General features: G+C 41.4%; 1 protein-coding gene across 1 annotated transcript; it reads right to left on the minus strand.

Moving 5' to 3' along the window:
* Positions 1-904: 904 nt before the first annotated feature.
* Positions 905-26,498, minus strand: SLC5A8 (solute carrier family 5 member 8). The gene is made up of 15 exons (XM_057386139.1): positions 25,889-26,498; positions 23,736-23,801; positions 19,775-19,826; positions 18,253-18,320; positions 17,196-17,350; positions 15,654-15,794; positions 11,577-11,706; positions 10,219-10,307; positions 8,820-8,932; positions 7,450-7,517; positions 7,075-7,161; positions 5,856-6,049; positions 4,613-4,716; positions 2,826-2,911; positions 905-1,301 (listed from the first exon to the last, which is right to left on the minus strand). The coding sequence occupies exons 1-15, from the start codon at positions 26,219-26,221 to the stop codon at positions 1,170-1,172; spliced, it is 1,818 nt and encodes a 605-aa protein (XP_057242122.1). The 5' UTR covers positions 26,222-26,498; the 3' UTR covers positions 905-1,169.
* Positions 26,499-26,504: the final 6 nt, after the last annotated feature.

A 26,504-nucleotide genomic window follows, 5' to 3' on the forward strand; every position in this document is an offset into this window, starting at 1 on the left:
TTAACCTTCTCTTGGCAGCCGCACCAGAGGATGATAAGCCATTCTATGCTCTGCAGCCCTGGACAAGCCTTCACCATACGACATCCTCTGTGATCCCTTCTCCACCCTGAGAATTGTGCGGGGGGTTCTGCCTGCCTGCCAAAACACAGTGTGCTCTTGCCTGATCTGAACCAACCTAGAACATGAATCCCCAGGGTGACAGCAAGGACTGCATGAACACAAAGGGCTTAGAAGGTTTCAGCTCACAGCCCTGGAGAGAATCACTGTAGCAACTGCAGATGCAGCCTTCCCTCTTTTCCAGTACAGCCAAAAGGGCCTCTTCTTCATTAACATCTCCCCTGCACTATGCCCAACCCAGTGCAAGAACAATCCTAAGCCAGCAAACCGGGCATGAAGCAGAATGCTACTGCGGTTCTGCTCTATGGCATTGAATAAAACAAGTAAATAGCCAATTTCCTTCATGAGAACCAGCTCTGTAAGGGCAAGATGGGGGAGAAGAGGGAGATAGGGCACGAAAGGCATGAGTACTGCCTCTACCCACCAACAAAGTCACTTTTGCAGCCTCCAGCAGTGAGCATAGAGGCTGTAGCAGGTAGCCAAGAAACAAGTGGCTTAATCAAAATATTGATGACAAAAGCAGGAAAATAAATAGGCTCCCAGAATCAGTTCTACAGAGGAACAAGATAGCACTAAATATACTTTACATACAAAAAAAAAAAAAAGACCCAYTTTTTCTTGTAATCTGATAAGGTCCCACACCCTAATCACTTCATACTTTCAATGCCTTGAAAGAAAAAAAAATAACAAGCCAGAAAAACACCCATGTCTGGGTGAACAGTACTCTTCCCAAATAAAAAATTCAGTCTGAGKGTGAAATGAKATTAAAMRTAGATATYTWCCACGAGGCTGAAGAAYATCAGGCAAAYATTTCACAYAGAAACATTGCCTTAGGCCCTGTCACCAAGAACCAGAGCGAGAGAGTGAGGAAGTGCAAGAAAAACCTGATTCCTTTCTTGACTAATGTCAAGGTCATGCAAAAGCAATACTGAGACAAAGCTCAGCAGATGCCTGCCCATGACCCCAGAAGAGCTGGTAACAGACCCAGAACAGGAATGTCAACAGTGCTTTACATGAACAACAGTGTCCTTGTGTGCTGACATGGCCTTGTGTCATATATGAAGACCATTGACTCTGTTCTTATCACTTGCAACATCCAATTCAATGTGGCTGAAGGCAGGGTTGTCAGTTCCTTCTTCTGCCATGGTAAATGGTTTCCAGTTCAACACTTCCACTTTCTCCGGCTGAAAAACAAAAGAAACAAAAAGCCATGTTGTGAATCWGAAGGAAGAGTCTTCCTCTCTTTGACCTACATGCCATGGGCATGACATAGAGGGYGCCTTGCAGGAAAACACACATGGGTTGCTGACAGAGCACAAATGCTTACTCGTGGCAGTAGATGGTATTTTTCTAAGGGCATGGAAAGTTTTTTATTGCACAAGGTACTAATTGTTTAAAATGTTCTTGTCACATAAAATGTTCTTGTCCTGCATATTGTCTAAAGTGGTTTTGGGAGTGCAAAGTTCTAATTGCTGTTTTCATGTCTAGTGATATGTCACCACCAGGTCTTTGAGCTATTGACTCCCAACCCTTCCTCCTTGCCCCATCTTTGACAGGAAGAGCAGATTAACATGCATCATTGCTTTGATGTTGCATTTCTGTTAAATATAATGAAATGTTGAGCTGTTCATGTGCAGGAAGTTGCTTAGTTTGCCCTGATTTTTTTATCTCATCAACTTCCTGCATTATTTGTGATGCCAACCACTTGTTAGTCAGCTCTTAGCCATGTAAGAGACAGATACTTGTTTCTGACTCCAGGCRTAAAATAAGTGTGGCTGGGGACTTTCGCTTCCATGTGGGTGGTGGATTGGGTTGTTTGTTTTTTTTCAAAAGACTTCAGAGATAAAAACCCCAGACARTAGAAACAGATGTTGACCCATTAAAGACAGTGAATGACAGTAACTAGACAGTTGATCTCCAGTACTGACATGGGCAAATAGCATTACAACAGTACAGTAAAATATCCCTTTCTTTCACTGGTGTCTTTATCCAGAACTGGATCATACTAGGATCATACTAGAATACATAGGATCATACTAGAATGAGTTGTCACTATAGAGAAAAAACATTTTTCAAGCTGGGCCATCTTAAAGGTATTATTATTGTCTGTACTGCATCACTTGAAAAGCACTGAACAAAACTGAGCTTGAATCTAGTTAAGCTGATGATATTGATTGAAAAATGATCTGTAGTTTATTCTTAAAAAAAAAATATTTCCCCTGGATTCTCCCTTCTAAGGGATGGTATTGCCCAGTAATGTTTGCCCTTTTTTTACACAGGGTAGGAGCTAGGAAACAGATACACTGACTAGAGATGTTTTCTCTCAAACAGTAGCCAAAGTTACAAACAAATTCAGACCTTAGAGAACACATGYTCACGAAGGAAGCTTTCCTGTGTCCAAATTGTGCCTTGTGGCATCTTCCCAGAGGCCAGTTATAGAGTATTTCAGCAAAAACATGGAGAAAACTGTCCCTTTTCTCAGTTCCTGCTCTGCTGTTAACTGAAGTCAAGCTGTGGCAAAACACAGGTTCCTTGCTTATGGCAGGTCCCACCTGCCTTGTGCTCTGCTACTGCCTTAAAGCAGATACTCATATCAGGCAGCATCAGGTTCTATTCATCCTGACTGGAAAAAAGTAAGCCAGGGGCTGTTTGCTTTTGTTCCCAGGAGGAAAGATTGATTTAAATCAGAGATKCACAATTACACTTACTTTCTCAGTTTCAGACCGTGAGAAGTTGGACAGGAAATCTTCCTTGGTCAGCAGGAATTTACGATCCGTGTTCTGCTTCAGTCCTCCTACAAAACAGGCAGGTTTCAGTCAGCCAGCTTTGCACATGCAAACCATCCCCAGCTATGGGCACAAAGCCAGGCAAGCAGGACAGAGTCATGCAGCAAAAGCCTTCATACAATCACAGATCYTAGGGATCATTTCTTTACAAAGATGTAAACCTTGCAACTCTCAAGGTATCAAATGATCCTTCAAAGTCTAGTTGAAATCCCTTAGCTTTTTCCCAGTTTCCTAGACCCTCTTCAGATTTCCGGTTTTGGAAAAAAAACTGAATCTGACAATCACCAGAAAACAATGAATCCCATACAATGATGTCTGGGACTACTCTGGCAAGAGATGTGGCACCAAGTCCTACCCTGAACCCTGCACTCAACTCTCAGCTCCTTGTCAGCAAGACTCCTGTTTCCAAAACTCACCAGCAATTTTTAAAGTTAATTACTTAAGGGCAGCCCCAAAACAGAGGGATAAGGCTTAATGGAATGTTTGGGCATTTTTAAGGAATGGAATATTAGCTGTTCTTGTGAGGGAAACAAAGGAGATGTGGGTGCTGGGAATTAGCTCTGATTGCCACCTGAGGCTCGAGTGGGATCTTGCTCCRCAGGAAGCACAGTAGCATTGTGGGTGGAGTAATTCTTCTGTTTCTTGAGCTGAGATTTCTCATCCGGATTTAGTGAGTTGTCTGGATTTCACACTTTGTTTCATGGCTTGTAGGTAACCTCATCCCTAGCTGGTAAAAAGCAAAATTTGGCTACAAGCATCACTATAGCAAGGGGAAGAGCATGTGCTTGGAAGAAAGTGGGGAGCAAATCTTCTAAAAATTGAAAAGGAAAAAAAGGTAGAAATATAACTTGTGCTTATTAGTTGAAAGGCATAAGGAATTTAATGGAAGCGAGTTTGTCTACTGAGTTTGGAGTTTCAYAGTCCTGGAGCAGCTGTGGATGAGTCTAAAAATTTGAAAATTAACAGCCTCCAAGATGAGAGCTGTTATATGAATCTGGCTGGGGATACTGGGTAAAGCTGTGAGAACAGCTGCTTTTTTGGTGTTTCTGCCATGCATGAGGTGAATGACAAGTGTACTTTGCATCTGACCTGGATGCAAAAGCAGTAAGGCCATGGGCTGGAACTGAACTCCCTGCTCTTACCCATGGCATGCTGCTTTTTCCCTTTGCACAAAAGCCCTGGGAAACTTAGAAAGAAGCTAAAAAGCCATGCASAAGATCTGCAGCTCTTAGGCTTGTTTCTTGAAGAATGTGGTGAAAAGCATGCACTCTACGGATGCAGGCAACAGCCCTTGAGTGTTCTGAACTCACTCAAAGTAAAACTGCTTTTATCCTTAGAAGCATGGGTGTATATCGTTGCTTGGAGCTGTTGCCATGTTCAGGGACAACTCTTAAAACTCCAGCCCCTGCAGGCATCTAATTATAAAGGAAAGACAGATACTTCTTTTTTTTTYYTTTTTTTTTGCCCCTTGGGTATAAAAACATGTTGAAACTTCTTTCTCGTTAGAAACTCGTAGTACCTTTTGCTATGAGCAAAGACCAGGAGTGGAATGCAGCTGGGATGAGGGAAGGAAATTAGATTTAGGGTGGTAACCTTTATACAGTGTCTGCAATAGGTCACTGGAACTTCCTGTGGCAGCAACAGCTCTCAGGACATCTTAGTTTGAAAGAAATCTAAGACACATTCAATCACAACTCTGGAACTAGTACCTGTTAGGAGGCTGATAATTATTCCCACAACTATTGTGATAAGTGTCCCAAGTGTGCTGAAGTAGAGATAAGACAAGGAATACCAGTTGTCTGCCAGGGCAGGTCTGAAATAAAGCAGAAAAAGTGTTAATCTCTCCTTTCCTCTTCCAAACAACTTGAAAATGTCTGTTTCCATACAGTGTATAAATACGGAGATTATCGGTGACCTGGTTATCTTGAGCTACCTCCTTAAAATAATATGTGCATTGAAAATTTGTTCCAAAATTTGCAGAACAAGTTCCTTTGCAAGAGATGAGGCTAGTCAGCACAGTGAAGCAATGCAGGAGACAGAGCAGGTCAAACAGGATAGTCCTGTCTCTGCTGTGAATCTAGTGCACAGCGGAACACCCCAGTTATCCGGGGGAAGGGATAATTTCTTTAGCAAGGGTGATATTATTTAAAGGAAGGGACACGAAAAAAACCAACAAGGAAATTAACCCCATGCAGCTCTGAACGGCCAGAAACAATAGAGCAATTGTCTTTACACCTTATTTTGTTCTCCCTCCCATTGCTCTGTTGCAAGAGGTGCTTTCCCACAGCCAGGAGCAGTGCTGGAGGGCTCATGCAAGAGGTGTGGTATATGAAACTGGATACTGGGCACCCAGGWGTGTGTCAGGGTATCTCTTGATTGTACAATGCTCTGAGGTGTAAGGATCCGGAAACCCTAGAAAACTGTTTTTTCTGCTTACTTCTGTTCCTGCTGTTCCCTATACTGTCACTCGTAACTGTTAAACTTCATTGTAATCATCCAGAGTAAGACATTTAGCATTTGCAGAGTGGAGGAAATCCCTTATATTGTGCCCATTCTGAATATACTGAATAGAACTATTCTGCACAGATAAGTTGCTAACTGGCATTTTGCCCTTTAACTGCCTATTACTTTAATTCATGTGACAGATTGTGGAAGTTAATCCAATAATTATAAATTATATCTTTGTTTAAAACTGTGGTCTTCAATAAAGCATATTCAAGCCTTTGGAATCAAATATTGAACTGAAGCTTTTCAGTTTAATAGAAAGATTCACTTTGACTTGTGCTGTGGGGTAACTCAGTCAAACTTTACTCTGTTAGGGGGAAAAAATTTGAGAAAACTGCTGCATCTTAAACAGCATGATAGGTAAACCAGAGAAAGATAGTTGTAGTAACACAGATGTTCTGCAGATGTTCGTGTGCTTTGTTGACTGCACTTGATGAACTCATATACCTCTCTGTACCCGGTGTGCTGAAAACTGTTGTTAATGGAATTTCTGTTGATGTTAAATTTCCTGAGGATATATTACAGCCTGCAGTCGAGAGATATAGTGGCTTGGTCCTCTCTGGAAGTGGAGGATAAATCTGAGATCCAATTCCAACCCAAAGTGAAATAACAAAGCCACTGAGAAGACCCACAAATGCACCCTGCAAAACAAAAAGTGAAACTTGATTAACATGAAARGGAAAATATATTTGAAAGAAATGACAACTAGAAGAGTAAGAAACAGTCAAGATAATTTAAACTGTAGTCTCCACAGKAAAAATGGGAAGCTGGGGAAGAGCTGGAGACTTTACTTCATTCCTGCTTTGGGAAATACAGTGTTTCCTCAGAGGTCCTGAATATGCCTCCTTTTATTTGGCCACAAGATCTTTACAATCAAAGGACAAGTTTGGCCTGCATGGTACATGGGAAAATCCTGCTTCATTTGAGGCCCTTCTTGAACAAATACAGAGGCAACTTTTCCATTTTCTCATGTGACCTGTTTTAGCAAAAAGTCTCTCCTGCATCAGGGGTAGGTGGGGATTTGGCTGACAGCTAGTAATTTAAATTTTAGGTTTTTTTTACTTTAGTATAGATAGAAAATTTGCAGCTGCAAAAAGGTAAAGATTGGTGATTAGCGAACCTGTCACGATTACTATTTACATCCTGCCAAACTAACCCACAGATCATATTAACAGAGTTTGTCAAATCCTTTTTTTGATGAAATAGCTTTTTCCGTTGGAAATGATAATTTTACAATACTGAAGCACTCTGAGAATACCCCAGTTTGGTCTGCAAGTGCTTAGACCCCATTTTCCTGGTCTGATCCCCTTTCACCCAGCATTCTCTGAACACACTGGTTGTTCAGCTGCATCTCAACAAGCATTGTCCCTGCTTCTAAAACTGGTTTTTGTCAAAAACCTTGTCAAAGTTTGATTTTTATTTAGATTATTTTCTCCCATCTAGACATATAAATCTTCTCATGRGATGGAAATTCAGGTTCCTATACAGCTCTATTCCTCATTTCCTTGGGATAAGGAAGAAAGGGAGCAAGGGGAAATGTTCTCATGGAAAGTACTTAAGACATCTCTCTTGCTGCTCAATATCAAATAATTTGGTGGGAGAAGGGAAAGGAGATGCCCAAAATTATCAATAAATTTTGGATGAACGCATTTAAACTTCTACTTACAATTCCATTTGCAAAGGAGCAGAGGATTCCCAAGGCAAAGAGTCCTAAAAGGGGGCCACCAACCATACCAAAAATGCTGAGTGCTGCCTGAGGAAGCAAGAAARTCTGATATCAGGTGCTGTGCAAGGAAGGTAAAGCCTCCAAAGTGACAAGAGAAGATGCTGAGAAAGAAATTATAAGACTTTTTGAAGTGGTGTGTACTCAGATGTCAGGATTTGATTTGTCAGCTTAAAACAGGCTGAGCCATGGATGGTTTCACATCAGTACTCAACAAAGAATAAAAACTAATCTCATAATGGTATCCAGCAATTATTTTCTTACCTAATTTATTCTGGGTCATTCAACATGGGCATGAAAAAGCTGTGTGACACCTACCTGCAACAAGGCTCCCAGAAGAGATGCCAGTGCAGCCATAGCAATGCAGACTCCACCATAAAACAGGCCTGTGTGGGAAWGGCAGAATAATGTTTAAATCTGCCAAAGTTTGGAAATCACCAATGGAAAAGTTTGTCTAACCCAGGACAGCCCCAACATCTCCCTAATAAATGTGCTAACATCTAGATTTTTTCTAAGAGAGACCAAATTGGCCAAAAGGTCAGGTTTCTGTTTACATTAAGAAGAGATCATGCAAATTTGACAAAATCCTCTTTCTGTGTGTTACTAAAGATTAGTTAATGAATAGCAGCCACATGTATTAGTCATAATGGCAATAACCCACTCACTGTTTGTATTTCTCAGCTAATCTCCTGTGTCRTTGCCTTTATTTTGAGGGGATGATTTTTGCTTCTCAGCCTAAAATSTAGGGATCAAGAAAGTAAATGCTGGCAGATTGCCAGGATCTGGCACAGCRACAGAGAACATCCCAGGTCACCAGGATATAGTGTCTCTTTCCAGGATTCATAACACTGGCTTACTTGTTTTTTCCACCTCCACCCACCTTGAGTTTCACTGCTCTAGCAAGAGGTTAATCTCACTGTTCCTTGAGATGTGTCACTGGTGATACGACAAACATCCATTTTGGTATATGCATTGTTTGCAATGTTTAAGAAACTTCTCTCAGATGAAAATATTTAGTATGTGTTACTCTCCCACCAGTCTGYCGTGCTCACTGGTGTGGGCTATGACAGCATGTTGGGATTGAGGTACTTCCAGGTTTACTACAAACTCTTTCTTGAGCTACACCTGCAGCTGGTCACAGACAGTACAAGTAGCAGACACGACAATTGCACTTCACAGATTTCAACCATCTGCTCAGCCTAGTCCTGATTCTCTTTGAGCTACATTAAGCAGAGGAGCKAAACAGAGTGACAGTCTGAGAGTATATCAGAGAAAACATGAAATTTCTTGTTCTCTGGAGTGTTATTTGGACGCAATGCTATTGCTTGCATATCAATTAAAAAAAAATTATTACAAAACAGCAGCTTCCTTTGCTTCTCATTTTTGACAGATAAAAGAAAAGTAGCAGGTGCTTAAGTCAGAGATATTTGGCTTTGTAGAATTGTGAATCAATTGAACACAGATGAATTGCATCTTTCCTTATTTAAGACTAAACAAGGTTGTTTCCTTTTTTCCTTAAACTCACTTGCCCCCCATTTGTGTAAAACCTACGCAGCCGATCTTGTCTCCTKCACCAACATAGTCCCATTGGAGCGAGTGACTTACTCCTGACATACACTGTCATAAGCAACATCTGATTCAAGCCCTCACTTCATAATAAAAGCAGAAAATATGTTTTCCAGACATACTCATCCCCATGGAAATCCGTGACAGCTGCTTTTCAGAGAGCGATTTGAAGTAGGGCTTAATGAGGTCTTCAACAGTTACAGCAGCCAGAGCATTGATGCTGGAGGACACCGTACTACAGAAGATAAGATTTTTACAATTTTATATATCTTAGAAGCTGCAATCATAGATAGCAGGYAGGTTACTGGCACAGAGAAACTGCCACTATCTAGAACAGTGGCAGAAAACTAATGTAATTGCTKCATTGGTTGAAATAACTTATTATTCCACGTGATGCAGTTAACATCTTACAAAAATTGTTTAACACAACTACTCTTGGTGAAGACAAGRCACATACTGATGAAAAATTGGGCTGGGCCTAGAGAAGTCAATGGAAATATCTATTCTATATGGCTGGGCTGTAAACACTGCTGGTATACAGGATACCTTCATAAATGATCTACAGTATATATCAGGTTAGGTAAAATTCCCACATCACTGACTACTTTGAATGCACTCTCAGAGAAGGTTTCAAAAAATATTATTATGGTTATCTAAAAATTAGACATCTAGTCCAAACTGAATTACTGCAGGGTCCCTGTGGGATCAGAGAAAACAGCATTCCTAAGGCATGAAGCCAGGTGATCTTTTGTCTACACAAGACACCAGTTTTTCTTTAGCATGTGAAAACCAATATTTTGGCTGTTCCTTCTATTTATGTTGCTACAAGTATTCAGAACAAAAAAAAAATTCTGGTGACACATTCATAAGTTTCCTCATTTCTATCTGCTTACTACTTGTTCAGAGCCTTCCTTGAGAGAGACAATGTTTATCAAAGGTACTCCTTGAGGAAGTAGAACAAAGCACTCCCCAGTATGGGATAGAAGAGGATCAATTAGACTCCTGCAGTAAAAATATATAKTGATTGCTGTTTCAGGGGATTCATTCAAGACAATTGGAATTCTAGGAACTCTGGAAAATAAATTTCGAAAGATCAGGGGTGAGGAAAGGCAGATGGCTTTTAAGTTATGCAGGTTTGAAACTGGAAAATCACAGATGAGCGATAGGGAATTTCCCCAATCTGTAGCTATTTGGTGTAACCACCTATTTATAATGCTCAAAAAATCCTACAGCAGATGGGCTTTAAAAGCATAGAGGATTTGTTAGTGTTTTACATCACATGTGGCTAGCAATTTCCTCATGATATTACTAGGGAGCTCCAAACAGCTTTGACTGCTAGAACCCAAATATTGGAAACTATGGATTTTTAAGCTACTCCATCAAACAGGTTATAATGATTTTTTTAAGAACACAAATTGGGTAGACTAAGAAATAAGTACAAAAGTTTAGTGTAAATGCAATTTTAGCTCCAACAAAAAAGGGGGGGYGGGGAAGATAGTAGTTTCCAGATTATTAACTTACCTTAATGTCCCACTGTAGGCACTAGCCACAAAAAGCCCTGGCACTCCTGGAAAATCACGCAGGATATCCAGCACTAGGTACGGCATTAGCTGAAAAATTCAGATTAAGAAGTATTAACAACTTGCCCTAATTTTTCGTTTTATCACTGTGTTTTTTTCATTACAGCCCTCTCACTGATATTCTGTCCAGCTGTTCTAATTTTTAATATCCTATCTTGTTTTTTTTTACTGGTTTTCTACAGAGAAAACCAGTCATGAAATGTCCACTAGAGATACAGAGTCTGTTGAGACCACCCAGCTGTGATGTCATCAAGGAGCTGGGTTTCCTGTGACAATGATATGGGAAGCTGGGGCTGGGCACCAGGTAGCCTGTCCTGTTCATCACTCTCTTGGTGGGGCTGGGTGCCACAGATGCTTTTTCCGCTCATGACTCCAGAAAAGGGGTTTATATACAGTCTAATAACCTCAGATATTGGTACCTGAGACCAATTTCCTTACTGGAAACTGTGTCATTTTTGGACCTTTGCAAGATATGAGTGCCGAAAAGAGAGAGGAATTTTAAGATTTTCTTCCTGTGTACCTCTTTTTTTTTTTTTTTTTTTTTACAGACAAGTTGATATTTTTAGTGTCTTGCTTCCAGCGTCTACCAAATGAATTTGACTGGCAAGAACAACTTAATTTCCTTACAATTTCCACCTTGGCATTTATTTTATTCTACWCTTCAAGCCCAAGTGGTCCTGCCTCAGGTGCTTTGTTGTCTGTGCTCTTCTCCTGGCTTTCCAGCTGCTGTCCATTGGAGCATTTTATACACCCTGTGATTATCTTAGGCTTAAACAGCCAGCTGACACTCTTCCTCCAAGTGTGCACTTTGGGCACAAATATGTTTGGAATCTGAAAAGGCTCTTGCCTTCATCAGCACAGAGCAATTTAGGTTGGACAGTACAAAGCAGCTCACCAGGACACACAGAGACACCCACAAGGGCACTGCTGCTTTCTTTCCCCCACTTCTCTTCAGAGCAGTTTCATGCAATGCTGACATTCCCGAGCCCATTCTGGATGAAAAACCCAAACATTTGCAGAGCTGGTTTGACTGAGCACTCTACATATTGCAGCTCTCCCTGCTGCCCACCTCACCTAGTGCTGAGGGACCTGCAGCTCCAGGATAGCCGGGGGATGCAGGGACTAAACAGTGCCAAGGATGGGTCTGCTGCATTCTCCAGTCATTCCCTCACACTGTGGTCTCAGCCTGACACAGGACTCCTGCACGTCACTACTTCCTTTGAACTGCCTTTGTCTGGTTCTTATGGCTGCAGAGGAAGGACACCCTCTCGCCACGTTCCCCAAAATGTGGGGCCCTACCTGGTCGAGTGCTGACACCTTGTTGGCTGTCCATGGGTCGCAGTCTTTGTAGATGGAGTAGAGGGCCAGCCCACACAGAGTGGCACAGACCAGGATGGCCCAGAGTCCCACCAAGTTGATGTAGAGGGATCTGCACCAACACACATGGAAACAYCATGTTAGAGTTCAACATCCCACAAAAGACCCTGTCAGAGCCAAGCAAGGAAGTGCCCGTATCCACACTGAGGAGACCTCCTGGTCAGTGACTGCCCGCTGGCAAGGGAGTCCCCATACAACTCCCAGCATTTCACCTGGAGTGAGATCACATTTCGAAATGTACAAATGGCAGTTCTGGTTTTGGTGTCACAGTCAGAGCACTTGTCCCCTGACATTGGAGATGATGAGAGCAATACAGCAATCCCCTCATTTCATCATGTGTACAAGTTGTACGTGGCAGGCAGCAGGCAAAAGGAAACTCCTTCCCCCATGCCACACCCCTTGACAAACCCCAAGCAGATTTGTAAGGCGGGGTGCCCCAGATCCAAGTGTGGGGTTCCTTATAGTCAGCAAGAACATTCCTTTGACTCTGGAGCCATAGCATCGTGCTTACACAATGCTGGCCTTGTCCTTGTAAAGCTACAAACCTCCCATTTCCTCCTGGGACAGTCTCTGTGGGAGGCAGCAATGAGGTACTGGGGCTGGGACCTGGGCTGGAGCTGCCTCTGGCCACTTYCAGAGAGCAGGAATTTTTCAACAAGCCCAGAGCTTCCCCTTAAGGGACTAAACAACTTGGAGTCTGGTATCATCCAGAAACTCCATCACCTCCCGAAGTCCTGATGTGAGCTTGAGCTTCAGCTAATGGTGAAACCAGAAATGTGTTCTTGTCAGGCATTAACGCTGCCTTTGCCACACCACAGGCAGCTTCTAAAGGCAGTGAAAAACATCTTGTTCTCCTTGCCAAGTGAGGGAATTTGCTTTCCATTTAACTCTGGTTTTCTCAAATGTTTCTAAGCTCTTGATGTYTCCTGGATCACAAAGTTCTCACCTGCAGTGGTCAGCTCGAGCAAACACACCCATTGGGAGCCAGGCCTTGAAAAACAGCTTTCCTTTGCAGCAGTTGCCTCCTGATTATCTGTGTATCACTGATAGGGATTTAACTTCCTGACAGATCACATACCCTGTGATCATGACCTGTGCCAATTGGTAAGACCTCCAAAGGGAGGACCTTCGGTTTCTGTGCAAATATATCCAGGCTTGCAATGCTTCAGAGACCTTTTAGCACTTTTGGTCCCAARAAGTTAAGGGGCAGCAGCCTTTGTATTTCTCTAGAGGACCAGTAGGATGAACTAAGAAGTAAAGCTAAACTTATAGGCCTTGTTAGACATTGAAATGGGCATTTTCAGAAAGGCATAACATAGTTTAACTAATTGAACTATCAGTTTTATACAACAGAAAAGTTATTGGCAAGCACAATGTAAACTCTTAAAAAAGACCTATATAGCTAAAAGCTGATTTACACATAGTAGGGGAAACTTTGTAGTTTTGYCCTATATTTGCTATTAGGGACGGTCTAACACAGAACCAACAGCATTTTATATTTCCCTCTAAACTGATTTAGTAAAAATGAAGCAGTCCTCTTCTCATAGATGCTTACATATTGCTTGGATGACTTGCATCCATTTAGCTGAAGCAATTCCTGCATTGGCATAATCTATACTGATAAAAAACACCCGGAAACTGATCTAGCACAAAATTTACCCAACGAGTAAAATCAATCCAACTCTCTTGAGCAGATGTAACAGAAGAATTAGCCTAGAGCCAGTAGCRAAGATTAGAAAGTCAAGAGAAACACATAAAAGTGAAATAAATTGTCTTGAATCTAGCAATTCTTGTTTTTAAACTGCTTTTTTTTGACAGAATGCTGTTTTTTCCTTTGTGATTTTCCCAGCTCATGGTGCACCCCATGACTAAGTACTGGAGAATAATAATTGTAGCACTACTGGAGGGAGGTGTTTTCATTAATTCTGCATGAGTAACATGGGGTGGAGTTTGGGAGAAGAAGGCATTGTGACTGTGGAAGGCTTATTTTCAATTGTTTCAGTCTGGCTCTAAGACCTTAGCACTGAAACATGCTAGCTGATGACCTCGAAAAGAAATTAGAGAAAAATGTGTTAATAGCCCATATTTTTCTGACAGTGTAGCTCTGCTGCTCTGAGGGCCTCTTATCATTCAGATATAAGCACTATCTTCAAATTGCTTAGTGATTGTTTGAAGATGACAACATGTGCTCCTACCTACTGGTGTTCGATGAATGGAGAGAATTTTTTCCCCAAAGCCTGAGAAAATTCCTGTTCTTGTGCCACTAYTAAAGGCCTTCCCAAAACCTGCAAGTTGGGATCTGTGAAGGAATTATTTTCTGAGCTCTGATGTGTTACTGTGCTGTCTCTTAAAAAGCCTTACAGTAAATGGCATGGGGGTACAACACCCGATTGCTTTCACTTGACATTTTGCCCTTCTGTGTACAAATTAATGGCAATAAGAAGTACAGGCCAACAAAGTGCCCTGCCAGATGTGTTTAATTACATTTGCAAATAAACTAGATAGTCACCAAAGAATGACAGTGTTTATAGCTGTGACAAGCTGCAACTATTTTACAAAATGATTTCTCCATGCAGAGGAAACATCTTGCACAAGTGAGGCACAAGATGCCAACCACCATGCAAACAGGACAGGGCTCTACACATTAAGGCTGTGCCATCATTAACATGAGAGCTATAAATTCCATCTAACCCCCTACAGAACCAGATAGCTTCCAGCCCTGGCCAAAGCTGCTGCAAGAGCTCAGAAAATCTACCCTGAAGGTGCCACAATGCCAGATTGCCTTTGGGYACACTCTGCTTCTGGGATTCTCTGGAGGTGTCTCTGCTGGCAAAGAGGGTGGGGAGGGCACAAGAGAGGGGCTCAGCCCTAAGCGGAGCAGGTGCTGGGAAGAACAGCTGACTGGCACACAAATCTGGCACAGAGTATGTGTCTGCTCTCCTATACCCAATCATTCCAGGGAGCTCTGGATGTGGGATGTGCCTCCTGCCTCTGTGTGCTGAGAGCCTAGAACCYAGACACGTGCCAGGGACTGTGAAGAAGCCATCTCCACACTGGAGATGTGGCACTGAATGCTGCAAATGTGCCTGATAACAAAACTAGCTCATTCCTGCCTGCAGCACAAATGGCTGAAAAGTAGATTTTCCTTATCGATACAATCAAAATATTTCAGTTGTAAATGGTACATGATTTTGTGGGTACTTTGCTAACTTTATGAGGTGAAAGCCTTCACAGAGTTCCTTCTCTGTATGTCACTGTACCCATAACTTTAGGGCTATAGTTATGATGTGTGCTTCCATATTTCTTCTATAAATGGACTTCATTAAATTGCTAGTTATTCTTAAGTCCTGAGCTGTGAACTAATGAAATGATAGTAAAGATAAAGGCAAAATAGTAAAGCTAGTAAATATACTCCATTCTAGAGCAAAGGCTCATTGGAAATGTTTACATTCAAGGAAAACAGAACTCTCTGCCTGCTTCCACAGTTAATTCCTTAAAAAACACGTCACTATTATTATAAACACAAAATACACGATTCCTCARTAATTTTATCACTGAATAAGGCATTTCTGGATTTTCTTACACCTACACRCATTGTTACAGAAAAAAAATTTTACTCTTTACTTTTACAAAATCCCCAGAGTTATTCAGGTTTAGTAGAGTAGCAATTCAAGACACTGTCTTGATCTGGCTTCAGCACAAGTACTCTAATATTTGGTCTTTAGGTTGCACATAAAGTTAATGCAGCCATTTCTATGCAAGAATATTGGCACAGTGAAACATTCACGCACAAAGTTCAATATTACAGCAACCACATGTAATTCATATACCAGTATTTATTGTGCCAAATTTCTTCTATCACAAAACAGAAGGCAAAACCTGTTACCCTATAGAAATAAAATTTATACATATAAAATGCTCCCACAATCCTTTTAAAAAAATCTCTATTATAAAGAAGAGCCACTGCTAAATTCAGACAGTTACTGCAGATWGACTTACAATTTTGCGTGGAATCTGTTTTTGCATGCAATGTATCTCTGGACCTGGGACTGGTTAACCCCATATATACCAGTCCATGTGAAAGTCCCACCTATAACAATCGTCCAGAAGGTGTGCCTTTGCAAAGGATTGGGATCAAAGCTGCAATGAGAGGAAAAGGAGAAAACAAATTCAGAATATGAAAGTTGTCTTCATACGTAAAGACCTCAATGCTTAGAAGAAATAATTTCTCCATGCTTGTTCTGATRTAAACTCTCTTAATTTGGCCAGTTTTTGAACACTAAGTTACTTTAACTTTACACAAAGTCATAGAAAGCAAATTTTAAAACTCAGAGCTGATATCCTGAGCCAGTGAAACACTCTGACCTGTCCAAAGGTACAGTTGGAGAGATTTATTTGCCTATAAACTACAGTCTTCTGTAAACTTGTATGAGGCCTGCGATGGTTGTGATGAAATGATGCTCCAGTAAAAAGTGTACTGTGCCTGCTTATCTAGACGGACATCAGTCTAACACCAGTATAAAGGTGTGTTTACAAGCCCAGCCTTTGTGGACAGAGCCTCTATAAAACATTTTGCTGATTTAGCTCTAAGTAAATAGCAGATTTTAGATGGCCCTTAAAAATTATTTTTAAATCACACTTCAATATAAAAATAAATTGTATTTATCTTGGTGAACATAGGAATATTATTTCCCCTAATACATGCCTTTATTCCTTTTTCCATCTGTGAACTCTGTGATTGGGAGAAGAATCAATGCAGTACAACCACTGCAAATGAGCTAAACAGGTTGAAAAAGTTACTGCTCACAGGAAGAAAAAAATACCCACAGATGCATTACCTACTGAAAAACCTGGTGAAGAATTTTCCAGAACAACCTGATTATTATTGTGGAATGACAGACAAAGGACAAATTGCAATACTTGTCATACTAAACTTTCACTAATAGCACTGGGTGAAGGTTCTCAGAAGAATCTTGTATTCATCAAAGGTAAAAATAACTTTTTTACTTAAAATGGTCTTTGATTCAACATTGTCAGACTAAATATTCTTGAACTTGTAAAGCGGTATTTTTAGGCCATGATAATTCACAATAATGGAGGGRAAAATACTATTACAACTACTTTTATCGTTTCTTTCAGATAAAAGAAAAACATTTCCCTTTTTCAGATTAGGCAAAAACTATTATTTTCTCTTTTTTTTTTTTTTTGGTCCAGTCACTGAAATGCGAAATCAGCTTTTGCAAATTGTAATTACAAATACAACTATACTCCCCTATTTGCCATTTGCCTTCAGTGGAATCCAAAATGTATTCTTAAAAYGCCTACCTGACAAAGTAAAAAGGTWTTTCTCTTTACAGGATTTTGCATGGCGTAAAACCTAAAAAATATCCCTCGAACTAGCTAGGTTTGTTTAAAAATATATAGAAACTGGGTCACAACTTCTGCCTTCCTCCTCCTTCAGTAGCAGTTTAATTTCACACTTAGTCACATGGGCTCTATTGTAGGAATAAAGAGGCACATCCTTTGCAAATACAAACTCACTCCCAGAAGTTTAATCTTCCTCCRTGATAGGAATCATTTACAATGCGTCCAATTCCCTCCTGAACCACCACAGCTCGTATAATCACAGATGAAAATCCAGCAACCATGATTCCAACCTGGAAAACGTCTGTCCACACCACTGCCTTCAGACCGCCCTGCATGAAGAACAGCACACATCAGGTACAAGGCTGCAGCACTCTTGCTTTGCACTCACATCCAACTAGCAGAAACACTACCATCTGTATTACACATTAGAGAGGAATTTCACCTTCTTTAATAGAACTAATTCTGTACTGGTGTCTTCAGGAATTGTATTCTGGAACCTATTCAGGACATCCTGGCCCTTTTCTGAAGTGCACTGGAATTTACTTTGGCCATACACATAGTTTAATACAGTATTTCCTTCACCGTGTAATCTGATTCAGAAGTTTATATCAAAAGATGAATTTTCAGACAGTGTTCATCTTACTTATATCAAGTACCACTAACTCCAGAAGGTATACCATTCATCTGAATAAAAATAAACATGATTTAATCTAACATTTGCAAATAAATTTGTCACTGAGATTCTATTTCATAATTTCTAGCCATTTGGCTAGAATTAAGACTAAATTAAAGACCAGTCTGTTCACGTGACAGGTGCTATTTTCAGCAGCTCTATTCAATAACAGAAAGGACTGTTATAGGTGCATGAAGAAGGGGCTTGAAAAATTGCACAACAAAGCCCTATTAGATCACAAGAAAAACCACGGCGGGGGGGGGGGGGGGGTTAGAAAGAGAAATCTACCTTTTTTGCTATTCTTTCAGCAACAACTGAAGTTTGAATGTATCATAACAGAAAAGCTTTGAGTCACATAGTGGCTGCCTATGCATCCAGAGAGGTCCCTGGATGAATACGGTCCTGTAAAATCTGTACATCTGTAAAATGTAATTCCTGTACATCTGTAAAATGTAATTCCATGTGGTAACCTGATTATTAGGCTAATTTTTAATAAATTCCATGTTTGATGTGGCTGGTGAAAGGAACAGACTTTTCTCAGCTGAAGAGCCCACGTACCAGTGTGCAGTAGAACGTGCATACCACGCCAGTCGCGACCACTGCACCCCACAAGTCAAAGCCAGTGACTGAAAGAGAGAAATGGCACCATTGTGAATGAGGCACTGAGGACAAAAACACTGAAGATCAGTAAATTAAATACAAAAGTAGGAGGTTAAAATGAAAATATTAGTGTGTCTAAACCAGGGGATTCACCCTAACCAGTTCTAAAAATGAAACAGTCGTTATAGATTTGGAAACTGCTAAAAACTTGAGAGTTTTTTCAGGATCTAGGAAGCTATTTGTCTTTAATGTGAATGCTGCACATCAAATATTTCTCAGCTCAGGAAGGTTTTAAAATACATCTCCTTCCTTGAAGTACATGTGTAGTTGCTCCAGAGCCCTTAGGAAGGGATTTAAGCAAGTAAACAGTGTGGGGGTTTTCCACAAAGAAAAGGTTGTTCAAGTGCTGTCTGGAAGAAATGTGTCAGAGTAACAACCTTTCTTTTACTCTTCCTTCTCTTAAGGATTCTGTGTTTATGCCATACAGCACTGTGCTGTGGTTGACAGCTATCACTGCCCCAGCTCGGCAGTGAGATGCTCAACTGCCACATGCGGGGACTCCCTGATATATAGCTCAGGCTAATCAGAAACACTGAAAAAAATATTGAAAAATGTAAGTTATTCTAATTAGGAGCCTGCTAAATCATAGTTTGGTTTAGCATGTATTTGCAAGGCAAATACAAATATCAAAGACAAAACCTGTGGGACTTACACACTGGAGGAAACAAGTGCAGAGAGTGTTGGGTTTTTTCTTCCTTTTTGTTCAATGAACAAGGCAAAAAAAGCCATTCAATGAGCAGAAAAACTGTGACTGAGTTCTAGCCAAAATGATTAATTTTTTATTTGCATTTTGTAATTCCCTTTTCTTGCCAAATGGACAAATTAATGGTGGCAGATTAAAAGTTTAATTTGGCTCCATATAAAAGCTTTTGCCCTTTTAAAAATGAATGTGGCTCATTTTCAAAGCAAAGAGTCATTGTGAAGTAGGAAATGGAAATATTTAACTTTGTACATATCACAATAAACACCTTAAGTTAACAATCTCTTTGCTGTTGATTTGATTTTCCTGGAAGAAGGACAGACCATATTGAACAGTTCCAGGGAGCCCAAAATCATATTTACAGAATTTTTGCCTTGCTCTCATCTTGAAGAATACCACTTAACCAGGGGAATTAAATTTGACTTTAGTGCCTGCATTACCTTCAAAATTTACTTAAGTCATCTTAATTTTTCTGAACAAGCCTGTTTTCTACAGGTATTGCATCAGAGGTAAATGAGAGCCAGTTTTCCCATAAATTTCTTCCATAATTCCTTACAGCTAGGGACTAAGGGACTGGGTTTACAGAATTCCCATTAAAAGACTTCACAGTTAAGCCTTGAGCTATATTTTTAGGTGTGCAATACTAACAAAAAACCACTATACCATACTATGTGCAGAAGAAATTGCAMCAGTAGAACAGTTGCAATATGCTCATCTTACCTTGATTTAGTGCTAATGCTGGAGCATAAATGACAATACCAGTATATAAAGTCTAGATGGGAAGAAAAAAAAAATAAATGTAAATTCCTGGAAAGGTGATAGCTTTTGAGATTATTTCTTTTCAAGCAYTTATGTAGTCTGTATTTCCTAAATTCGTAACTGTCGACAAATAATTCCAATTACAAGATGAGTGTCTGAGACTTGTAAGTTCTGCAGTCTTACAGCTTATTGCTCTTAAAACAAATACCAGGGACTCTTAAATACAAAGTCCATMTTCATCTTCTCCTAGCTTTTATAATTAACTTATTTTATTCCTTTAAAACTGCAAAGGAGACAAGACCGAAAGGAAGTTAATGAGATTTACACATGGTTTGTCAAGGAATCTATTGTTATAATTTTCTCAGTCTTGAGATCAATATGCCTCTCAGTATACAACTATAATTCATRTAAGTTAGAACACAAAATATGACAATAATTAATCATTATGTATAGTACGATAAGGAATTATATAACCTTCATCCTGTAAAATGAAGCCATGCGTGATTACATTTTCAACCACAGTAAARATGCAGACAAATCAAGGAGCTACTCCATCTACTTTTGTGGGCACAATGGGATTCACACACTGATCAATATATTACTTTGTATATGGTTTTTAATCCTGTTTGCTTTATTGTCACTGTCATACGTGTCGTAAGTTCAGCTGTGAAATGGGTCAGAATAGAGCTTGCAATGTGCCTATGACTTCTGTGAAGATCAGTGGTCTTGACTCAAAGCATCTAGATCACCAACAGGTTGTGAGCTGGTGTGCATCAGCTTTCCATGGCTGGACTCAAAATTCTGACTTTCTGATTTACAGGGATGGGACTTGGGCATGGAAAAACAGAAGAGTCAGATGTCATCCAGGATTCAACCGGCTTCTGCCCTTCCTGCAAGTGTCCACCCTAGGCACAGGTGGCAAACCAAAGCAGGATTGCTAACCACTGAATTACTTTCCATGGCTTTTGAGCAGATCAAATCCARTCCCCAAGGTGGAGCTCTACCACCTGGCCAGTGGCTACACTGGGGACAGAGCCAAGAGGTAGCTGCAGTGAGTAGCTCTCTAGCTGCATAAGGAAATTAGTATGGAGAAGCTGCTTCAGCCAGCCTAACCAAACTGCCCAAACCCCCTGCTGCACACCTGCTACAAGCACGTGACAGAAGGGGTCGTGGGACCACTGGGGAAATAGTTATTCCTATTTGTGTGCTACTCCCTGCCAGTGTGTGTGCAAGGCTGTTTCTCTCCACACCAYGAGTCCTCTCTAGATTTTCATATAAAGCTTTTATGGCAAGAAAGCTGCAAGTCCTGACCAGTTCCTGGAGAATATCTCCTCAGAACTACCTGCACCACTTCCAAGCAAGCTCCTGACACCTGCCATTGCCACAGAGTCAATGTTTGACTCACTGTCTATATAGTGACCATCAGCATGTGCTGCTGAAATACACAATCATACAATGGCTTGTGTGGGAATGGTCCTTTAAAGATCATCTAGTCCAACCCCCCTGCCATGAACAGGCACACACCTTCCACTAAATCAAATTACACAGAGCCCCATCCAGCCTGACTTTGAACACTTTCAGGGATGAAACATTGCACTTCTTTTCCTGGCTACCTGGTCCAGTATCCCACTGTCCTTGTTGCAAATAAATTCTTCTTTATATTCACTCTAAATCTACCCTTTTTCAGTTGAAAACTATTATCCCTTGTCCTGTCACTACAGGCCTTAGTAAAAAGTCTCTCCACCATTCTCATAAGCCATCTTTGAAAGGCTGCAATAATGTATCCCCACAGCCTCCTCTTCCCTACATTGAATGATTAATCCCAAGTTTCTCAGCCTCCCCTCACAGGACAGGTGTTCCAGCCCCCAGACCATTTCTGTGGTCGTCATCTGGATCCTCTCCAAGAGGTCCATGTCTTACTTGTGCTGGGCACCACACAGCAAGATGCAGTACTTCAGATGGGGTCTCACAAGAGTGGTGTAGAGGGAGGGAATTACCTCTCTTGAGCTGCTATCCACACTTCCATTGGTGAAGGATAGAACTGGCTTTCTGGGCTGTGACCAGACTTTTCTGGCTTGTGCCAAATTTTTCATCCACCAGTATCTCCAAGTCCTTCTCTGCAAAGCAGCTCTCAATCAATTCATGCCTCAGTCTGTACTGATATTTGTGATTGCCCCAATCCATGAGCAGGACCTTGCACTTGGGTTTGTTGAGCTTTATGGGGCCACTCCTCAAGCCTGTCAAGGCCCTTCTAGCTGGTGTCCCTTCCCTTTAGCGAATCAGCTGCACCAGTAAGCATGGAGTCATCCACAAACTTGCTGAGGGCAAACTCATTCTCACTATCTATGTCATTAATGAAGGCATTAAATAGCACTGGTTCCAGTACATACAGCACTCATCACTGGCTCCCATTAGAATATTTAGCTGTTGACTGCAGTGCTTTGGATGCAATCATAAAGCCAATTCTTTTGCCTGCTAAGAGTCCATCAGTCAAAGTTGTATCTCTTCAAGCCTGATAATTCAAAGCATTCAGCGTGAGAACTTGTGGCTTTCTCATATACAGCAAATAAGTTCAGAGAAGAGAAGCTTTGAACCATCAGGAATTAAAAATTGTCGCAATTATAATCACATTTTGGTGTAAATTTCAATAGGACCAATACAATCTTTCCTCTTCTTCAGTAGGCTTTTTCACTTGTATTATTACATCCCCTTTACCTTCTTCTAAGTATATGCAAATATTCACTGAAAAGTTACAATTGCACCATTAAAATCTTGGGAGGTTTCCTTTCCTCACTATTATTTTATTTATCCAGGTTAAATTGTTAGTGCTTGGCAGAGAAAGACACTTATAAATCTTTGATTCATTTCCTTGTGCACATGTTTAAGTTGCATATAATTATTTTTCTGATCCTTGCAAGCAAAGATTACACTTAGCTTTCCCAACTTACGCAACTGTGATGTCTTCACATTTGCTGGTGAAAYAGTGTCAGGTTTCACACATGCTAACACTCTACTTTTCCCATAAGCTTGTGTACCTATAAAAGCCAGCTAAGCAGCACTGCTCAAATAAGTAACAAGCACTGCATTTGGAACCATCTTATTGGTGCAAATGTGACTGCCCTGTAACTTCTGGTGTGCCTAAAAAAATGCAAAAATGGACAAAACCCAAGTAATTTAAAAAGCTTTCTGATTGCATAGTCATTCTTACTTTGAATTACCGCGAAAGTCCACTTCAAAACTGTGAAAAGAACATTTTCTTTTTCTGGTCCATTTGACACCAGAATGCTCACTGACATTTAAAAGTTGTGGTCTCATACTGATTCTTTGAAAGAGGCAGATACAGAAAACTGTACCAACAATAATTTCAGGGACTGATTAAGTTTAACATCCCCCAGGGCAGTAATTTTCTACTTCTCAGTTCACAGACACCTAGGATTTTTCCAGTGGTGGTGGTGCAAACCCTTGTGCAGTAAATGACAGCTCCTGACAGCCTGTTTTGTCACCTTTCACTGACCCTTGAGAATTAGTCAGACTCTGTGAATCCACACACCAGAGGATGAAAACTGCCACTGTAGATAATTGGGGCATGTTTACATTTTGAACTCATTGAAGGTTTCTCCAGCAGGCAGGYGAATGACTGCTCCTCACACTGCTATCCTGCAGTGAAGGGCTGCTMGTCTCTTGGCATGGTGCTGATGTCAAATGACTGCTCTGGGTATTCAACAGTGCTCACAGAGACCCAAGAGGCAGGTAGCCCAGCATCCAATTGCTTTGGAGCAGAAAGAGTTTTCTTTCTCCTGCTCCCAAGCCACCCAGACACTGTGGTAACCTCACCAACTGCTCAGAGGAAACAGCCAGTTACATTAAACCAAATAATTCTGATGGCCCCGAGGAGCACAGAAGAGCTTTGAAGTTTACTTGCCGTTTGTATTATGAAAAGGACCGTTCCACAGAGGCGAAGATATTTATTAAATCGAAGTTCTAAATACTGCAAAAAAGAAGAAAAAACAAACGCTGATATTGAAATTTGACACTATATCTAGCACTAGAATGAAGTGATGAGCGGTACAGAAAGAGCAGAATGTTGTTTTTACATTTTTATAAATGGCAAAAGCACCTAGAGCTTCCTTGTTTGATATCTCTTTCAACTTGATTTAATATTTCTTTACAGACCTCACCACTGAGTAGTAACACACAAGCAAATGAAGTAGACATAAAATGGTCACTGTGCTAGGGAGTCTACAGAAAAGACTAGGACATGCTATCACAGAATCATTAAATATGCTAAGTTAAAAGGGGTAACGATACAAAAGAATCAYGAAGTCCAACTCTTGACTTGGTGCAGGGAAAACTGTAAGTTGACAATGATGTACCAGCAAAAAATACAACCCACTTGTGTTGTGAAGTCAGAGAGAAAAAGAAAACTTTGTGACTATTCCTATGCCTTAGTCAATTTGGAAATTCTGGCATTATACATGTCCATCTGAACTGCTAAGAGAGAGGGCAGAAGATTTTCAGTGGTCAGCAGCTTCTTCCCATGTTAACCCCACCTTCTGCACTGCCATATTCTACTGCTAAGTCAAAATTTAGCCTTTTGTGAAGCAAAACCCCTCACTTTTCTATCTGGGCTGGGACAGCACAAATTCTAAATGAGTTTGTTATGCTGTAGGGCAGATTTCTTTCCACAATCTGTCCTAAAAGCCCTCTTGATGTGTGGTTGTACAAAAGAGATCTCATTTGCCTGATGAATCTGTTCAATCATCACAGGCAAACACTGACGCACCTCAAAGTGCTCACTTGCGAACTGAGCATTTAAAATGTGATCTGTGAGTATGGCCACACAAGGAAGTAGTCTTGAACCCCTGGACAGACACAGAAGGTTGTTAAAAATCTGAACTCTGTCCACAAATAGAAGATTTATCTTTTATAGCGGCAGTACTCTGATTCAACATCAAGATAATCAGTGAGTTTCCAGTCATGATCATAAGCCTTTATTTTAAAGGGCCTATTTAAGTATCATCATGACAGTCCAAAGACGAGTAGTTTAAAATACACTGGAAGACACTAGAGATTTATGTTGGTGAATTCTTATCTAAATTTACCGACAGAAATCTTGTTTTCAGCCTTCAGGGCTGCAACACCTCTGTTCAGTGTAACAAAATGCTAAAGATCAAACCAGTCAGTTAAGGACTTTCACCTGCACCGATGCTCCTTTTCCAAAGTTCTCTGTGAAAAGGACAGGCTGTTTCCAAATCTGCAGCTAGGAGCTTTTTCCATGCAGAAAGATAAAACTGGTTGCATGGACATTCTGAATCAGAAGAAAGCACTCAACAGATGCTTCCCCCCCCCCCCAAAACTGTGAGACTCAACCTGTGATTGTCCCACTAGCCCAGATGCCTCTGTGTGGATGGCTGTAGCTTCAAGTTACACACTGGGCTGAAGACCAGCTCAGCCTTATTYTAGTGGAAGTAAGAAAGGAAGAAAACTATCACAGACACAGGGCAGTTGCCGACCTCCTTGTATAATCCAGAAGGAGAAGACGTCCAGTAGTGTAAACCCTCTCAGGAGACCAGGGGTTTCTTCAAAATCTCTAGGAACAGCACAAATATATACTCTGCCAAAGGGAGACTTTTGTGGGTGCACCTAAGCTTAGAAACCAGTTTGAAGGGAGCATGAGGTGGTAAGGGAACTTTGGTTTCTATAGCAGATGATTTTGTGCACTGGTTTTGGTGTATTAATTACAGTTGATTAATGACATGTCACCATCCAAGCTGCACTAGGATTAATCCACCTACTGAATTGAGTAGCTGGTGTGAGGAAACAAATCTGGTATGACACACAGCTCCTGAGCTAAGGCAGCAAGGTTGAACATTACCTGTCTGCAGAGACAGTGTGGGCAGRCTTGGGGACAGAGAGGGTTGCAGCCTGCTCTCAGGAGTGGGGTGATACAGGAATAGCCCAGAGTGCAGGGAATTTGGGGGAAGAGAAGATGGTAGGCAGACATGTAGAAAGTAGGCATGAGAAGCCTCCCAGCTTCCTAAAAGCTGGGGAGAGATTCCTTCCACTCCACCTTACCTCATAGGTGCTRGTAATGCCCAGTTTGTAGAAGACAGGCAAGAAGATCTCAGCACTGCACAGCACCACCAGGCCGTAGGTGATGGCAAAGACGCAGAAGATGGCACCATAGCGATAGATCTCAGCAGGAGTRCCCAGCACGGTGACGGCTGACATGAAGCTGGCAGTGAGGGAGAGTGCAACCGGGAGGGCACTCATGCTGCGGCCAGCCATGAGGAAGTCCTTCGATGTCTTCTGTCCCCCTCCCACGAAGGCGTAGTAGAGGCCAATGATGGCTGAGATGAGCAGCATGGCCGCAAAGACCACATAGTCCCAGACGGTGAAGCGCCCCATTTTACYGGAAGGAACTCGCCCTTGGAACCAAGGATCTTCCCCAAAATCAGAGGGGCTSCTGCCCTCGCAGGGCTGGCACGGGATGGCCTGAGCAGGAGGAAGCAGATGGGGACGGGYCCCCGGCGAGGTGCGCCCGGCTGGAGCTGGGGCAGGTGCGGTGCAGTGACACCAGCGGGACAGAAGCAAAGACGTGCGGTGCCGTGTCCGCGGGTGGGACAGATGCGGAGCACTGCAGGGCGGTGCAGCGTCCACCGGCGGGACAGGTGCGCTGCGGTGCGGTGTC

The sequence above is a fragment of the Malurus melanocephalus genome, unplaced genomic scaffold, assembly GCF_030028575.1.
Source record: "Malurus melanocephalus ecotype Western Australia unplaced genomic scaffold, MMel_1.1 scaffold_16, whole genome shotgun sequence".
NCBI classification, from domain to species: domain Eukaryota; kingdom Metazoa; phylum Chordata; class Aves; order Passeriformes; family Maluridae; genus Malurus; species Malurus melanocephalus.